Raw genomic sequence first — 13,425 nt, 5'->3', positions numbered from 1 at the left:
TTAGTTGCCCTTTTCTGGACTTTCTTTAACTCAATAATATCCCTTTGGAGCACTGGAGACCAAAACTGCACGGCATATTCTAGATGGGGCCTTACCAGCACTCTGTAAAATGGACACTGATGCATTACTTACCCTACCTTCCCCTACGTCATTAATGAACAAGTTAAACAAAAGTGGGCCCAGTACAGAACCCTGAGGGACCCCACTGAGGACCTTATTCCAAGTAGAGAATGTGCCATTAACAACCACCCTCTGTACCCGAACCTGTAACCAGTTTCCTATCCAAACAACAATCATTAAGACCAACAGACAAGGCATGACCCAAACAGCAAAGATCTGCTCATTTGATGCCCTCATTACCCTGGATTACCTTTGTTACATTATTAGTATTTCCCCCTCCTCAAAAAGACCCTGTGATGCTGGAGATCTAGGACAAATGCCTCCAGTGCCCCACCCTAAAGCCAGTCTTACTTGGAATCAAGAAAGAAGTTCAGTTACCTGGGAATTTACCCCCCTCTTTCTCCAGCTAACTTTGAACACACCACTTCCCTTGAGGATCCGCCTTCCCTGGAAATACCAGTTCAGCTTGCCCCGAGCCATGGGGATAAGGAATCCAGCTGCCCTGCTGGGGGTCACATACACAGGGGAGGAAGCCCTGCCTACTTCCATCACTTGCACACACAAAGGATTCCCACTGAGCAGTAAAACAGAAACCACTAATAGCAAGAGGGAAGCAAAGGATTTTCCCAAAGGTGGAAATAGCCACCTGCAACTGACCCCCATGCCCCCCAGGGCCAAAGCTCAAGGTCAGGGATGTCAAAGCTTTTCAGTTGTTCATTGCAGCTGCCAGAGTCCATAGCCCAATATTTCTTCTATTTAACTGCTTACTCTGTTGTTCCTCACTCCCCGCCTAATCATCATCCATAACCCCTGCCTAAAGTTATTACTATTATGCTGGGTAATACCAGTGTATGGGGATGCTCTGCGCTGTCTGCCAGACCTATACCTTGCCAAAAACTGAGCACTTTTGAAAATGAGGACTGCATTTATGTTGATCTAGTCTTTGCCCAATGGGACTTGTACTCCTATAGCATGGTCTGATTGTTGGCCAATTGTCCATTGTTCATGTGACCAAAGTGGGGGCAAAGTTTACAATATTGATTGTCTCTGGAGAAGTATTTTCCATAAGCATCAATAAAACAGCAGCTACTAGTGGCCATCCACAGGTACTGTAGGCAGTTCCTAAACTGAGCTAAGCTATACCGCAGCTCCTGTTTATATGCCGATCCTATTGCAGAACGTAAATATATGTGTGTGTATATAAGTACAGTTATACAGAGATAAAATGATCACCACTCACCATAAGCTCTGCCCCAGGCTCGCGATCTGAGTTTTGGCAAATGGCAGATGTGCTGCTGTAAGATGCCAGCACTATCTATGAGGCTGGGGGGGGCTGTTTGGGCCTCTGTGTACCTGATATGCCAGGGCCTATTTTGAATCCCAGTCCTGCTCTACCCTAACGCTGTACTGTCATAGGGAAACAATAAGCTGTTTTGTTATTATTGTATATTTAAATATTTCAAATAAAATTCCTACCCACATGTATAAATATACAAAAAAAAGGAATGTTCTATAAATACCATACGCTATGCCCTCAAAGCCACTATAAGATTGTTAGAAAAGGGGATATTTTTCTTTTAATGCAGAAACAGTTCAGACCCAGACTAAACAGACACAGCTAACAGGCTGCCCCCTTGGGGGGCCCAGATGAGTTGAAGAGATCAGCCTGATGGCCAAATAGAGTACAGCTACGGGACCTGTTATCCAGAATGCTTGGGACCTGGGGGTTTTCCGGATAAGGGATCTTTCCGTAATTTGGATCACCATAACTTAAATCTGCTAAAAATGTAAATATTGAATAAACCCAATAGACTTGTTTTGCCTTCAATAAGGATTAATTCTATCTTAGTTGGGATCAAGTACAGGTAATGTTTTATTATTACAGAGAAAAGGGAATCATTTAACCATTAAATAACCCCAATAGGGCTGTTCTGCCCCAATAAGGGGTAATTATATCTTAGTTGGGATCAACTACAGGTACTGTTTTATTATTACAGAGAAAAGGGAATCATTTAACCATTAAATAACCCCAATAGGGCTGTTCTGCCCCAATAAGGGGTAATTATATCTTAGTTGGGATCAAGTACAGGTACTGTTTTATCATTACAGAGAAAGGGGAATCATTTAACCATTAAATAAACCCAATAGGGCTGTTCTGCCCCCAATAAGGGGTAATTATATCTTAGTTGGGATCAAGTACAGGTACTGTTTTATTATTACAGAGAAAAGGGAATCATTTAACCATTAAATGAACCCAATAGGGCTGTTCTTCCCTCCAATAAGGGGTAATTATATCTTAGTTGGGATCAAGTACAGGTACTGTTTTATTATTACAGAGAAAAGGGAATCATTTAACCATTAAATAAACCCAATAGGGCTGTTCTGCCCCAATAAGGGGTAATTATATCTTAGTTGGGATCAAGTACAAGGTACTGTTTTATTATTAGAGAAAAAAAGGAAATCATTTTTAAATATTAGATTTGCTTATAATGGAGTCTATGGGAGATGGCCTTTCTGTAAGGCTGATGCCACACCAGGCGTAGGGCTGATTTTTTCGGCAAGCGGAAAAACGCTTGCCGAAAATTCAGCCCTACGCCTGCTACTTGTGCCTGCACCCGAATGAATGGGATACGCTCGGGTGCAGGCACATGTAGCCGATATACGCATGAAAACGCGAGAGAATCCAAAGTCTCGCGTTTTCATGCGTATATCAGCTACATGTGCCTGCACCCGAGCGTATCCCATTCATTCGGGTGCAGGCACAAGTAGCAGGCGTAGGGCTGAATTTTCGGCAAGCGTTTTTCCGCTTGCCGAAAAAATCAGCCCTACGCCTGGTGTGGCATCAGCCTAATGGGTTTCCGGATAAGGGATCCCATACCTGTACAATTTAAGGGTGGCTAAAGATTTACTATGCTGAATAGAATTGCAAGTGTTATAACTGAGGCTTTATCTATCTGTAACCTTGTTATGAGCCCCCAACCAAAGGCGGCCCTGGACCCTCAAAAGTCTCCTCTGCCCTATAGCCTGTCCAGTAGCCACATTATGGCAAATGATTGCCTGCAATACATAAGTATATCCCAGCTCATGTGCATGTGAATGGGAGCTTCAGGTTACAAGGGAGCAGAGAGGTTCTGGTGAAACCTGCGGGGCAGGAGGGGAGGAGGGGTGAAACTCTTTAGACTATGGGGCATGTACAAGTTAATTAAGGGGAGGAGCCAATGGCTGGGAGCTGGGTAACATCCTGATCAGGTGAGAGAACCTACCCTCAGAATTATAAGCAGCTGCACTTGGGATGTTGGCTATTTGATAACAGGACTGCTTGCCCAGTCACATGGCTCTCCCGTCAGAACATGGCTGTGTCAATGGTAAGTGCCAGGGTTGGGGGGCTCCATCATTAGCCAAAATAACTCTTATCTATTTATGTTCATTTGAGATGAATTGCTTTTTAATTAATAATTCTAAGCATCACTTTTCTCTTAGTTAAAGGGACAGCCGTTATGTGGGGGAAATATCATTTTTACAGGTTACTGAATAATGTGTTTAAAGGGCAGTTTTCATGGCGAACAATCAGTAAAACCAGTGGGATTCTCTCTTACATTGGGGGAATCCATTCTTGTTGCTGCACACACTGGTTGTTATAGTGTATCAGTGTTACACAACTGCCAAATGTATGTGATTCAGATGTCATGAGTCAGTAGCTTTGGGTCCTGTGTCAAACCCTCAAACAGCTGGAGGGAACCGGAGAGTTGACTTCTCCACTGCTTTGTGTTATGGGCCGATGGGGACATCATTTCCTAGATCAGTGCAAAGATTGCTTTGCTTTAGGAGCACAGACTTTGCAACTATCGTGAGATTCTTTATAAACCATAGGGTTCCACTGACTTCCAAACCCTGAGAGTAAGCGGCACACAGCTGGCTATTATACAGTTATGTAATGATATATAAGTATCTTCGGCATAATTACTGTGCACTGCAAGGTGTTCCATTACAAAAGGGAGGGGGTGAAAAGTACAGGTTTTAAGTTAGGGAATAAAGGGCATTTTGCCCTGCTCCACCAGCATTGTGATGGGGCAACTAAACCAGGTGCTTTAAGCCGTACGGGGCAGGGGCCTCATTCCTATTGTCTTGTACCACATGGCACTTAATCTCTGTGTATTTATACTTATTTATTGTATTATTATAACACTCCCTGTGTGTATATTGTAAGAATGTACAGTGCTGAGTATCCTCGTAGCACTTTATGAATAAAGTTTTAAACATACATACATATATGCAAGGCATTATTATAGTGATCATCCTAATAAAATCCTCCTTATCCCTGCTCTCCCTTAAGTTTTTCAATAGCATGACTGCCCTTATTGAAAAGAACCCCTTTCTATGCAGATCTAATCCAAAAGAATGGTGCCCTATAGTTATATTGCTGAGCTGCCCCAGTGTTGAAAGCATTGTGCACATCCAGCCTGAGGAACCATATATTTATATGCTCCTCCGAAACCATACTATGCCTAGGAGACCTAAACCAGTCAGTGAGGTTATAAAGGAACAAGAAGCCATTGACTCCTGACTTGCTTACATCCTGCCCTTATCCCCAGTGGCTTAAGAAGTACATTTGAGACCTGCCATTACCTGATGCATTAGCTACAAGCCCACACAGGTCAAGGAAGGAGGGGGGGGAGAAGCTGCCCTTTTTATGGCCTTGGATTTTTGTTTAACAGGCTTGACCAGCTCATTCATTGTCAGGAAGAATATAAACTGGAATACATGAAAGATGAGCCTTGGTCTTTAGTTGTGGTAGAGCCCAAGGCAGGACAGACCTTGGAAGATTCCTTTATAAGAAATGTCCAACTTGTGGCCCTTCAGCTAAGTAGGGTCAGTTGGACAACTGACAGCATCTTGTGCTACTGCCAACCTTTAACCAATATGGCAGCTGCTTTGGCCCTTGTATCGAGAGCTTACAATAGACAGATGCAAAGATGCAGCTGCTGCAATCTGAAAGTATTTGTTTTCCCCATTGAGAAAATGGCAAGTAGGTAGTTGGTCATGGCCCTTAGGTATCTGCAGACACCAGGTCAAAATGTTACCCAAGGTTCGTGCATGGGTAGAGAGGGTGCTCTCTGCAAGTTTTATAAAGGAAAAATATACATTATTTAGGAGTAGGGAGTGGCTACCAGTTTCCTTCTTGGATGGCACTTGTGACCGCGATCCCCCTAATTACTCTCACTGGGGTCCTAAGTTTAATTCCAGGCAGGGCACTATCTGCAAAGAGTGCATATTCTTGTGTGGGTTCTAGTTCACTCCTACACCCCAAAACATAGAGGCAGGTTAATGGCTCCTGATAAAACTGCCTAGTGTGTGTGGATGAGATCGGGACCTTAGATCGTAAGCTCCACTGGGGCAGGGACTGATGGGAATGTGATAGGGACCTTAGATTGTAAGCTCCACTGGGGCAGGGAGTGATAGGAATATAACAGGGACCTTAGATTGTAAGCTCACTGGGGCAGGGACTGATGGGAATGTGATAGGGACCTTAGATTGTAAGCTCACTGGGGCAGGGACTGATGGGAAATGTGATAGGGACCTTAGATTGTAAGCTCCACTGGGGCAGGGACTGATGGGGAATGTGATAGGGACCTTAGATTGTAAGCTCACTGGGACAGGGACTGATGGGGAATGTGATAGGGACCTTAGATTGTAAGCTCCACTGGGACAGGGACTGATGGGGAATGTGATAGGGACCTTAGATTGTAAGCTCACTGGGACAGGGACTGATGGGGAATGTGATAGGGACCTTAGATTGTAAGCTCCACTGGGGCAGGGACTGATGGGAATGTGATAGGGACCTTAGATTGTAAGCTCCACTGGGGCAGGGGCTGATGGAAATGTGATAGGGACCTTAGATTGTAAGCTCACTGGGGCAGGGACTGATGGAAATGTGATAGGGACCTTAGATTGTAAGCTCAGTGGGGAAGGACTGATGGGGAATGTGATAGGGACCTTAGATTGTAAGCTCACTGGGGCAGGGACTGATGGGAATGTGATAGGGACCTTAGATTGTAAGCTCCACTGGGGCAAGAACTAACTGGAATGATCTCTGTTCAGGCTGCTGAATGTGTTGATTATGAGCAAAGGACAACAATAATATATACACTTATTTTTTTGCAGGCTCTCTACTTGCATTAAGTTGCCCATCACGCCAGGTGCTGTGCCAGATCGTGGGGGACATTGACCTCTCCATATCCATCTATCAGAACCTGACGCTGGCCACTGGCTTGTTGCCCACCGTAACTCAAAACTATGACTTCCTTATTGGTTTGCTGTTGGCTGTGCTGTCCAGCCTCCTTATTGGCAGCAGCGTCATCCTCAAAAAGAAAGGGCTCCTCCGCCTGTGTCGCCACGGTGGGACTCGTGCAGGTATGAGTGGGCATAGAGGCAAAAACCATACATGGTGGCAAAGTGTCTTTTGAGAGAGAGGACGTATTCCCAGTTAAGATATTTGGAATTCCAAATCAATTGGTAATGGGAGAGTGCCTTTCCAAGGATGTAATTAACCCCTTTTTTTCATTTTGTTACAAAATGTATTTGTAGCTGTGGTTACGAAGTGTCTTGCATAATGAGGGAGGTACTTGCCCTTGACTGTACTTGCCCCATTGTTAACTGCGGTTGTAAATCAACAGTCTATAAATAGGTGCAAATGCTAAATATATTATTATACCACTCCCTGCAGTTGGCCTGTTGGTTTTTTTTTTTTTTTTTTTCTTCTTTCTTCTGTGATTAATATTAATTGTGATCATTGTGTATGTGCAGGTGCTGGTGGACATGGGTATCTGAAAGACTGGATGTGGTGGGCTGGACTATTAACAAGTAAGGAGGCAAATATCCCCTTTAATCTGTCTCACTCCATTACAAATTTGGAGAGTAGTAGTCAGCACCAAGCCTTGTGATTAGTTAGAAGTAGTGCAGGTTCCCCAATGGCCACTTTCCATCGGCACATCCAGGTACAGAAGAACAGGAACAGCACCTCTTGTCTTTGTAGATTAAAATGCCTTTATTGCAAAGATTTTTTGGGGCAAACAGCAGCTTTTTTTTTTTTTTTTTTGCTGCTGCTGTTGTTTGCCCCAAAAAACTTTGCAATAAAGGCATTTTAATCTACAAAGACAAGAGGTGCTGTTCCTGTTCTTCTGTCACTCCATTACAAAGACAGTGCAAGTTGCCAATGGGCACAGCAGGACTGACATAGAGCGGTTCAGCCCTACTACTTTCCATTGGGAATTGGCTATGACTAAATGGTCTCTCCCTCCTAATCTGATCATATGGGGGGCTGCAAAGCTGCATGTACAGTGATTGGTCTGCCCAATTTGACCAAATGTTCTAGCTTACCTTATCATGGTTACATATAGCAAGTACCAATCTGGTGTGCCATATGCCTACTGGATGGGTCCAGTTGTAGTATAGAAGTTGTTACAGGGCCACCTGGTTCGTCCGCCGTCGGACTGGGATGCCAGGGGCCCACTAGAAAACCTCAAACCATGGGCCTGCTCTCCAAACTATTTTTCTTCCTCTTCTCATTTAACCTCTTTGTTTTACTAGTCTAATTCCTTTACATACTATAATCTTTGTTTCCAAGCAAAAAAGGGGAATGGCCATGAAATAGGCCAAATGGTTAAAGGCAGAACTGACACTGGGCCCACTGGGAGTTTTCCTGGTATCCCAGTGGGCCAGTCCAACACTGCATATAGCTCAACTCTCTGTTAGTACACCCATAAGGGTGTCCGGTGCAGATCCCACCTTGTATGGGGATCAATGTGCGAAAGCAAAAAAATCCAGTAGCACTGAAAATATGAACAGTGCAAAAAATGTGTTTATTAGCCATTAATATTTATTGGTGTTAAATATTGCATGCCAGGGACACAAAAAATGACCTGTGCAAGCGGGTGTAACGTATTAAAGGTCACAAAGGTTTACGTTGGGTCTAACATTTGGTTGGTTTGGTCAACATTTGGTTGGTTGCAATGGGCAAAAGCTTGTGCCAATTTGCAAGGAGAACATTACCTGGAAGGCTGGTAAGTGACCCTGTGTCACTTACAGCAGAATGAGGGGAAGTGAATGGGGCATTTACCTGTACATTGCCCATTCCTGGAAGTTCTAGCATGATATTTAACAATATTTTTGCTTTTTACAGTGGGAGGAGGCGAAGCTGCCAATTTTGCTGCTTATGCATTTGCACCGGCCACCATTGTCACTCCCCTGGGGGCGCTCAGTGTCCTAATCAGGTAATGAATCGGGGAATGCAATGTGTCTGTACCTGGAATGTACAATTATGGGGGCGGGTCAGTAGTGTTCCTGTAGAACAGGTTCTCTATGGAAGCATATCTAGGTGAGGTTGAGCACATAACCTGTTATCTCACCCTGGTACATTGGCAGAATTGCTACTTTGTTTCTGCCCGTTTATTTTAATTAATCATTGATGACCAATGTCCATATGTACTCAAAAAAAACAATATTTCCTGCAAGACTGAATGCAACGTCAGTGTGGTCTCAATCACAGAAAGGGTTGCCATCTCACCCTTTTAATACTGGCCACATATTTACCCACATCCTGATGGCTAGTTAGCAATAAATTTATATGCTGCAGACTGAACTGATTTATGTGCTGCCATGCAGTATGCATCTAAAGTAGCAACACAGAATGTGGATTGCATATGTGGCTTGTATTAAAAGGGGTGGGGGGGGCAACATTAAACACAGGCCTTCTGGGTGCTTCACCTAGCTGAGCTGCATCTTGTACCCTTAGTCTGTTCACTGTATATTTATTTATCTAACTGCTCAGTTGTCAAAGAACTACCAAAGGGGAGGTTTAATCCCTCAACCCCTAAGACCTGAATGGTGGTGTGTATCCTGCATTGTGTGGAGATGCTGATTGAGTCAGGAAGAGTGCACACATACCAACTTGTTTATGTATGTATATCTTTATTTATAAAGTGCTGTACAGTAGAATACATTAATACAAACGGGGGGTTATTAAGATAATAATAGATAGATAGATACAAATTATTACAATAAACACAAATACAAGATGCAGTTGCAATGAGATAAGAGTCAAAGACACGAGGATGGAGGTCCCTGCCCCGTAGAGCTTACAATCTAGATGGGATTTTAAAAGCTGATCTCTTTATGTGCAATTCACATGTTGCCTTTTTAAAGTGGTAGTTCAGCTTTAAATGAACTTTTAGGTGAACATAGAGAGTGCTATTTTGAGACAATTTGCAATTGGTCTTCTTTTTATATTTAAGTTGTTTTTAACTATTTAGTTTTTGGTGCAGCAGCACTTCAGGTTAGAATTTTAGCAGCTGAATAGGGGAGGCCTATATAAGGATAAGTAATAAAAAGTAACAACAACAATAAATTTGTAGCCTCACAGAGCATTAGTTTTTTGGCTGCTGGGGTCAGTGACCCCCATTTGAAAGATGGAAAGAGTCAGAAGACGAATGCAAATAATTAAACTATAAAAATAAAAAAATGAAGACCAGTTAAAATAGGCAATTCTATAACATTCTTAAAGTATTTTTAAAGGTGAACCGCCCCTTCAAAGCCCTTTTATATGGAAACATGATGACCATGATCAGCCAGGGTTCGATTCCTACCCAGTGTCTATTGATCTCTATCTGATCACTCCAGGGTCGGACTGGGGGGTGCAGGGCCCACCGGGGCTCCCGCCTAACCCACCCCCCCGCAGGGCCCCCCACCCGACGTCCTCCCCGAGCGCGTATAAATTGAACGCGTCGGGGAGGAACAGTCAGTAGGGGGAGCACCGGCAAAGGTCGGACTGGGCTGCTGGGGCCCACTAGGATTTTTCTCGGCGGCCCAGTCGACCCTGGATCACTCTCTAACCCTTTTGATACCACTATAAAACAAATGGTAGCAAGGAATACTTTGTTTAAAACAATGCAATGGGATCATTAAATGGAATATCTAACCATGTATTAATAGCTCTGATTTCTATAAAAGATTACTGAATTGATCTCTCATCTTGAAATTCCACCTTTTAGCGCTGTGCTGTCCTCTTACCTGCTCGGAGAGCGCCTGAATCTCTTAGGGAAGCTGGGCTGTACCCTCAGTGTCCTAGGAAGCACTGTCATGGTCATCCATGCCCCTGAGGAGCAAGCGGTTACCACCTTAGCAGACATGACCCTCAAACTGCAGGATCCAGGTACAGGAATATAACCATCTTGAGTGCTAAGCAATTCTCTTCCCGCCAGTGATTGCTAACGTATGTGTTCTGGTCCACAGGTTTCATAGCTTATATCAGTCTCATGCTGGTCTGCTGTTTGGTTTTGATCTTCCTCCTTTCCCCTCGTTATGGCCACACCAACATCCTTATCTACCTGGCTATCTGCTCGCTTTTGGGTGCCTTCTCAGTGTCTTCGGTGAAAGGTTTGGGAATTGCAGTAAAGGGCCTGATCATTGGACAGCCTGTTATCACACACCCTCTGCCCTGGATCCTTATACCTATCTTGATCTTATCGGTTATTACCCAAGTCAACTACCTTAACAAGTCTTTGGACGTATTCAACACCTCCTTAGTTTTCCCTATCTACTATGTGCTGTTCACAAGTGTGGTTATAGCTACCTCCCTTATCCTCTTCAAGGAATGGGTGTCCATGTCTGCACTGGATGGAGTTGGAGCAGTCTGCGGCTTTCTCATCATCATTATGGGGGTCTTCATGTTGCACGCTTTTAAGGACCTAGACCTCAGTCTGCAAAGTCTTCAGCAACAACTACAGACACGTCCCCCATTACCTCCTCTCCGCTTCTCCTCAAAGGAGGACAAGATTACGTTGATAGACAATATGGAGATAGAGTCCATAGACAGCAAACCCAAGGTCTTCGTCATTTACACTTGAGACCGGCCAAAATATTTAGGCCTTCAAAGCTGATGGCTTTCATTTTCAAAGCAAGTATATGTACAGAACTGTGTTGGAATAACAAATGTATTCTGTTTGGTCATGAAAAGCTCACAAAGAAGACTCTTGTAGCCCCCCTCTTTTTCAAATCCTATATTGGAGACCAATTGGACAGTCTCCTCCCACATATGGATGCCTTGATTTGCTATGAGTGACATTATTATGCCAGGAGCAATTGTAAATATATATAGTTGTTTATTGAGACCATTTCAGAGGAAATATTCTATATTGTGGCTCTCAAATCCCACAGTGTAGGCATCTCCAATGGGTATTAGTGGATCAGTATCTCAATGAACATTCTCTTGCTAGGAATGAACGTTACTTGATATAAAATGAATGGGCATAAAATGTTATGATTCTCAGCAGGAGAGCTGCAATTATATGTATAATGTTTTATGTCCAGCTGGTCGGGGTATTCGGCCTCTAGTTTTTCCACTCCTCCATCCATGCTAAATGTTTGTTTCAGCCAGAAAAATCTAGAGCCTGCCATTTCCTTGTGCCCCGGTTGCTAGTATTTTGTCATCTTTTCATTTTCATATCCCAATATTTTGTTCTGTATAGTTTTTATTTTTATATATTTTTTTGCTGTCTAATGACTAATCTATTTTTAAAGCACTGTTCTTTTGTAAGTTATAAAAGTTCCCCTTTTTTAACTGCTTCTTTTTTAATTTTTGCGCTTACACAGTGTTGGTTCTGACTGTTCTTGGCAGCTTTATTCTTTGGGCTCGGTGCCTTACTGTGTTTTGGTCTGGGGTTGGGGATTTTGCTTTTCAAGGTGTGACATTTCTGCTTTCCATTATAACTACAGAAGTTCAGATTGGCCTGCCAGTGTACCATCTCCTGATAGTCCCCACCAAGGAATATAGGGGTGAGCCCTAGGAAGCCAAGTCTAACACAGTATCTATATAATTATATATGGCAGCTGTTCTCATTTTGGGGATAAACCACCATTATTCTTTGCCTATGAGCCCCTGAATAGTTAGGTTTTAGTTAGACATGTTAGTAATGAAGTATCTACTATAAATAAATCTAAAGCAACTGGACTTGTTTAGTAATCATTGAAGACGTTTCACTACTCATCCGAGCAGCTTCTTCAGTTCAACTGACTGGTATGGGAAATCCTCAGCATATATACTCTTCCAATATATTATATAGATATATTGAATTATATATAATTCTTATATACTAATCCAATCACAATGACACTATGTAACTCTTCAGAAAGGTGACATCTGAAACTCACAGAGGTGTGAATGCTGTGGAGTTACTTTGAAAGTTTAATTGAAGAAGCTGCTCGGATGAGTAGTGAAACGTCTTCAATGATTACTTAACAAGTCCAGTTGCTTTAAATTTATTTATACTAGATATACCATGACCTGGATGAATGAAAATCTTCATAGACATTACATATTGATCTACCATAACCACTATTATTGAGAGTGAGTCTTGTACTTTCAATCAATTTCATCATATGAAACCATATTCTTTGCTGATGCTTTAATCACCTTCTCTTCCTTGCTATGTAAAAGCCCCGTGTCTTTTAAAATCTACTGCAAGTTAAAGGTTCCTTTGGGAATTCCCTTGGGTGTCATAAGGTCCATGATTTTAGAGCAAAATGTGTTACTCTACACATTAGCTACTCAAATGTGAAGGGGTTCCTACCTGCTGTGGGGCTCCAGTCATGTTTACTTACTGCTGCATAATAATACACATGCCCTGGAACATTGGTGGCGACTCTAGATCTTGTACATGGCGATATCAGTCCTTTGTTATTATTTTACAGTACTGAACTATTTATGGGAATATAGATCATATAAATAAATCTATGCCCTTTCCCCACATCCCCATCAGGGCTACTAATCAACGATTAAATAGGGTAAATTAAATGAATATCACCTTTTAAGGAATACTGTCATGGAAAACTTTTTTTTTTTACAAAACACATCAGATAATGGAGCTTCGTCAGCAGAATCCTGCATTGAAATCCATTTTACAAAAGCACAAACAGATTTTTTTTTTTTTTTAATATCTAACTTTGAAATTTCACATAGGGCCATGTTCCTCATTTTCCACATTGCTACAGCCATGTGACCTGTGCTCTGATAAACTTCAGTCACACTTTACTGCTGAGCTGCAAGTTTGAGTGATATCACCGCCTTCCCTTTCCCCCCCAGCAGCCAATCAGCAGAACAATGGGAAGATAGCAGCTCCCAGTAGGTATCAAAATAGCACTCAACAGTAAGAAATCCAAGTCCGGCTTGTGACTCCTCCAATTATATGGGAGTAGGAAAAACAGTAGGTTATCTTAAAGCAGTTCTGAGAAAATGGAACTTCATAAAGCCTT

At 42.7% G+C, this 13,425-nt stretch overlaps 1 protein-coding gene across 2 annotated transcripts; it reads left to right on the top strand.

Annotated features, from left to right (window-relative positions):
• The first annotated feature begins 3,355 nt into the window (after nucleotides 1-3,355).
• On the top strand, nucleotides 3,356-11,739 carry nipal4 (NIPA-like domain containing 4). 2 transcript variants are annotated; one of them, NM_001004993.1, is made up of 6 exons: nucleotides 3,420-3,485; nucleotides 6,283-6,531; nucleotides 6,925-6,981; nucleotides 8,300-8,390; nucleotides 10,167-10,327; nucleotides 10,408-11,734. In NM_001004993.1, exons 1-6 carry the CDS (start codon nucleotides 3,452-3,454, stop codon nucleotides 11,019-11,021), a joined length of 1,206 nt encoding a protein of 401 aa, NP_001004993.1. In that variant the 5' UTR covers nucleotides 3,420-3,451; the 3' UTR covers nucleotides 11,022-11,734. The 2 variants fall into 2 exon arrangements, with proteins under 2 accessions (XP_017947522.1, NP_001004993.1); XM_018092033.2 differs by lacking the exon at nucleotides 6,925-6,981 and having other exon boundaries at nucleotides 3,356-3,485; nucleotides 10,408-11,739.
• Nucleotides 11,740-13,425: the final 1,686 nt, after the last annotated feature.

The sequence above is a fragment of the Xenopus tropicalis genome, chromosome 3 (assembly GCF_000004195.4).
Source record: "Xenopus tropicalis strain Nigerian chromosome 3, UCB_Xtro_10.0, whole genome shotgun sequence".
Classification (NCBI taxonomy): Eukaryota; Metazoa; Chordata; class Amphibia; order Anura; family Pipidae; genus Xenopus; species Xenopus tropicalis.
This window is presented reverse-complemented; position numbering and strand designations above follow the sequence as displayed.

Bases quoted from the DNA above. Each gene is read 5' to 3' on its own strand.
- nipal4 (NM_001004993.1), top strand. From the start codon at position 3,452: ATGGCTCTCCCGTCAGAACATGGCTGTGTCAATG. The intron at 8,391-10,166 runs GTAATGAATCGG...TCCACCTTTTAG, and splicing joins GCGCTCAGTGTCCTAATCAG to CGCTGTGCTGTCCTCTTACC. The intron at 10,328-10,407 runs GTACAGGAATAT...TCTGGTCCACAG, and splicing joins CCTCAAACTGCAGGATCCAG to GTTTCATAGCTTATATCAGT.